Consider the following 4,319-nt stretch of genomic DNA (forward strand, 5'->3'; position numbering starts at 1 on the left):
CTAAAAAATCCACTGCGCAGGCCCGAAGGGTGCACTCATCACTTGCAGTGAGCGTGGGAAGAGCCCTTCCCAGATCTTTGTTCACGAAGCCAAGCCATGATGATGATGACATAGTTACCAGCTCTGTTTAGCTAGAGTTAAAAGACTGCACTGCAGCCATGCTGAAAGGTTTTGGAACTGCTCATGAGAGTGACCCTGCTGGCCTGTGGGCGATATGTCCACACATCATTTATGTTACTGACATGCTTAGAAGGTCTGAGTGTGGTTTGGGATGGAGAGATGCTGGGTGCTTTCTCCTAAGCAAAATTGGAATCCTACATGGAACAATAATTTGTATTTATGTTCAGTTGTGCAACCTTCTGGCTGCCTGATGTCATTTGAGTTTAATTATCCTGCTATATTATTGCCCAGCTAATCTCTCTCCAGTGACTTGGGGATGTTGTGTTCCCGTTTTACAGGCATCAGTTGATCTATCCAGAGTAAATAAAAAAAATTGTTTTCAGAGCTGAGATTGAAGTCCAATAATTACTTCTAGACCTCTTCTTCTCACCTTCTACCATTTACAAACTCAAGCAGAAAGTCAAATGGATTTTTTCCTTTCACTTCTCAAAGGAACAAGAACAAAGTACATTAACTGAATTGGCATGTGACAGCATTGCACTTTGTTTCCTATTGCCACGTTGCTTTTCTGCTTGGAATTTAGCCTGCCCTGAGATTCCTTCTGCTCCTTTTTTGCCTGTGTATATACTGGCATCAGCTTGTTCAGAGAGAGGAACTAGGGCTTTGCAAATACATTTGTTTAAATTAATTTCTCCAGCTGATTTAAACCAGCCTGGACTGAAGACTTGAGTATGTTGTTTAATTTAGATCCCCTGCCTTTTAGTGAAACTCTCCTGTAATTGAGGTATATGAAAAAGAGAGCTATATATATGAAAGAAAATCTGGGATCAGACAGCTGGGATTGTTTGAATTTTTTTCATGAATTCTAAAATACTCTAATTCATTCCTGTGAAACTGTATTCACTAGCTCAGCAAGTAAAAAGTGACTACTCCCTATGGAGAGCAATTTGTTCCTGTGGTACCTTCATAAGGGGGCTGCTTTGTTATTGATGTGATTATTTTCATGTTGACTTTTCCCCACTATTCTAACCACTGTGTGAAATTTCTTCTAGAGCCTAGAAAATGAAGCTAAAGGAAATTGAGCGAACAGCTGTCCAGGCATGGAGTCCAGCAAACAACCACCCCATTTATCTAGCTACAGGTAAAGTTCTTCACAGTTTGTGAAAATTATAGTCTGAGTCACAGAGAGATTTTATATAGAGTTGTATTGGATTTAACTTTCAACAGTTCCCACCTTACTAATCTCTGGAAAACTTGCATGTGATGTACTGAAAACATTCCAGCCTTTTTTTTTTTTTTTTCCAAAGTGTCCTGTATGCCCAGCTTTGAAATCTTAAAAGCCAGTGATTTTTTTGAAAGGGTAAATACCTTGGATTTTTTGGATCTAACTTCTAATGAAATCTGTATGAACTCCCAACACCCACTTGCTATAAAAATCAAAACTTGGTATGTCTGTGGAAAAAAAAAAGTTTATTGTAATCATGTTCATTGAAGCTCACTTTTACTTTGGTCTTCAGACATTATCACATGGTTTGACAATCAAATAATAGAAATCTCTTCTCCTTGAAGTTGCCTATTTCGGTTATCATTCAATTTTCATTATTTCTGCAAAACCTTAAATTTGTATTCTATTCATATTATTTGTTATGTCCTTTTATTTCCTGAAGCACAAAGTCAGGCTGTTCACTGAGTTGGCAGTGAGTGAGTTTAGTGTCTGTGTGGAAGCAACAGCTTGGGTTGTCTGCCCAACATGAGAACTAGTCAGCTCTGTCACCTGCCTGAGTTGCGCAGCGCTGCCATATTGTTTAGCTTTTTTTTTATTTTTTCAGGGATGACTGTCAAAAGAAAGTGACTAAAGTTCGTCTGTTGCCTTAAATACAACATTACCATTTTTGGGGTAGACGGTCTGTTTTGTGTTTCTCTAATAAGGACAAATTTTTGGCTGGACCAAAGATCTTTGCTTCAGTCTGCTTTAGATCAGAAACAGGATAGTTTCATAATTTGTACAGCTTTTTAATAGTCTCTTGGGCACTTCCCATGCCATAGGCAGTTACAAATCACCTCTGTGGTAACTGGGTGACTTGTTTGCCTGGCAGTGTCCCATTAGGCAATGTTAAAGCTATTATTAGCTTTTATTCTGTAAGCTAGGGAGAAGGAAAGAAACCACTCCTGTGTGACTGCTAACTGCCTGTGGGTCATTGGGGAATGTTTATTTGTTTAAGGTTGAAGAACTTTTGCTGTAGACCGGGTTTAGAAGGTTCGATCATGGTTGAGGAGCAGTATACAGAAGTATTTGGTATCATACTTGTAACAGTGTTCCGTGATGTGACTGTTTTTGTAATTCAGGTAAGGACTTAATATCAGAAGCTGTGGCTGCATAAAAGAGGTTATATGAATTATATTTTTCCCAAGAGAAAGATACTTGTGCCACAGTGACCCTGGTGCCTAGGATTTCTTGAAGAAGTTCTAACGTCTTTCAAAGTCTTTGTCAATAATAGTTGGTTCCTCTTTCTGAGGTATTCAAATGTGTCTTCTTCTTGAACAGTCACAACCAAGGTTGTGTTGACTATCAAGAATAGGTTTCCAGTACCTTGCTCTTTTTGTATCTTGTGCGCCTGAAAAAAGTATCCACTTGTTTTGTCCTTGTACTTCTGCTAGGAACGTCTGCCCAACAACTGGATGCATCCTTCAGTACAAATGCCACTCTGGAAATATTTGAGGTTGACTTCAGGGATCCCTCCCTTGACATGAAGCAGAAAGGAACACTTCCTGCCTCAAACAGGTACTAGAGGCTTGGACTGCCATATCAGTCAGTGGAACTGAAGGGAGCTTTTCTGGTACAAGAAAGGAGAGGAGAAGATGATATTTTTAGGGTATAAAGTAATCTGTTGGATCAGTTGACTTCTGTCTTCATGAGCTGAACATTTTTGTTGACCTAAATCGTGTGGAGTGTAAAAAGTACAGCAGCTGGACCATTGTAGAAGTCTGAAAGGACTTACATGGTAACCGTAGGTTAAAGGAGTTCACCCACCAAGTCCCATATGAGGTCTTAAAGGTTTTGGGGTGGGGAGGAAGAGAAAAAGAGACTGACTACCTCTTCCTTTGTAAGTTCCCTTTAAAAGTCTTTGGAGGGAAGCTTATTTCTTTTTTTCCATGTAAGAAACACAGTCATCTTCAAAGAGGAATGGTTATTTAAGGTGCAAAATGATGGTTATGTTTCATAGATTGGAACATGGATGTGCTTTTTGGTAATGCAGAAGGTGTCTTGACTTCCACCAGATATTGTGGCCTATGCCAGCTTTATTTTTTTTCTTAGGTTTCATAAGCTGATCTGGGGTAACTTTGGAAATGGGTCCCCGGAGTCATCTGGAGTGATCATTGGTGGAGGGGATAATGGTGTACTGACGATGTACAGTGTGAACTGCATCTTGTCTTCGAAGAGTGAGCCTGTAATTGGGCAAACAGAGAAGCATTCAGGTCCTGTTCGAGCTCTTGACTTCAACCCTTTCCAGGTATGCAACGTTAAGATACTTAGAACCAAACGAACATTAACCTCCGAGTTAACCTTCCCTTGCATATAGAAATCTATAAACTGAAGGAACAGTTGAAAGAGGCATGGTAGTTATGGCACAAGGCTGGTTTGAGACTCAGATTTGTGAGCTTGATCAAGTCTTTTACCTCGCTATAAAATTGTTTATTTTAATACTGTTACATGTTAGACCATTACCCATTTGAAATTAGAACTTTTTCTGTTTGTTCAGTTGGTGTCTAATTCAGCAGGGCTCTAATCACTTGAAGGGACTGCAACGTGAGTGAGTAGTGAACAGAACACAAGTTCTTGTGGTAGCACAAAGGCAATCTGAAAGTTGTCTGCAGACACTTGTGGGGAGCCTTCATCTTCTCAGGAGAAACATCACTGGTCCCAGGATGCAGAGAAAAGGATTAGCTGGCCAGAGACAGAGGCTTCCAGGCCTGTGGCAGAGTTTCATGACAAGTAACACCAGCCAACCTGCACATGCAGCTTTAAATTGGTCTGTACCATGGCACAGCTGAAGACACAGAGGCCAGAAATGTGCTTGGTTTATAATCCAGTTAGTATCTTTCTGCTTACTAGTGCCTGTGAAATGCAGCTCTCATCTAACTTCAGAAGATTTTGAGGTTTTTGCTTACACTTATTTAAGAAATCTGTCCTCTTTCCC

At 40.0% G+C, this 4,319-nt stretch overlaps 1 protein-coding gene across 1 annotated transcript in view; it reads left to right on the forward strand.

The window, feature by feature from the left end:
- Window positions 1-1,172: 1,172 nt before the first annotated feature.
- Window positions 1,173-4,319, forward strand: part of SEC31B (SEC31 homolog B (S. cerevisiae)) — a 28,544-nt gene continuing 25,397 nt past the window's right edge. The window contains exons 1-3 of the mRNA XM_010138298.1: window positions 1,173-1,261; window positions 2,779-2,902; window positions 3,437-3,632. Coding sequence (XP_010136600.1) covers window positions 1,183-1,261; window positions 2,779-2,902; window positions 3,437-3,632 — 399 coding nt within the window. The 5' untranslated portion in view covers window positions 1,173-1,182. The remainder of the gene's footprint in view (window positions 1,262-2,778; window positions 2,903-3,436; window positions 3,633-4,319) is intronic.

Source organism: Buceros rhinoceros, unplaced genomic scaffold (assembly GCF_000710305.1).
Source record: "Buceros rhinoceros silvestris isolate BGI_N320 unplaced genomic scaffold, ASM71030v1 scaffold606, whole genome shotgun sequence".
In the NCBI taxonomy this organism is placed as follows: Eukaryota; Metazoa; Chordata; class Aves; order Bucerotiformes; family Bucerotidae; genus Buceros; species Buceros rhinoceros.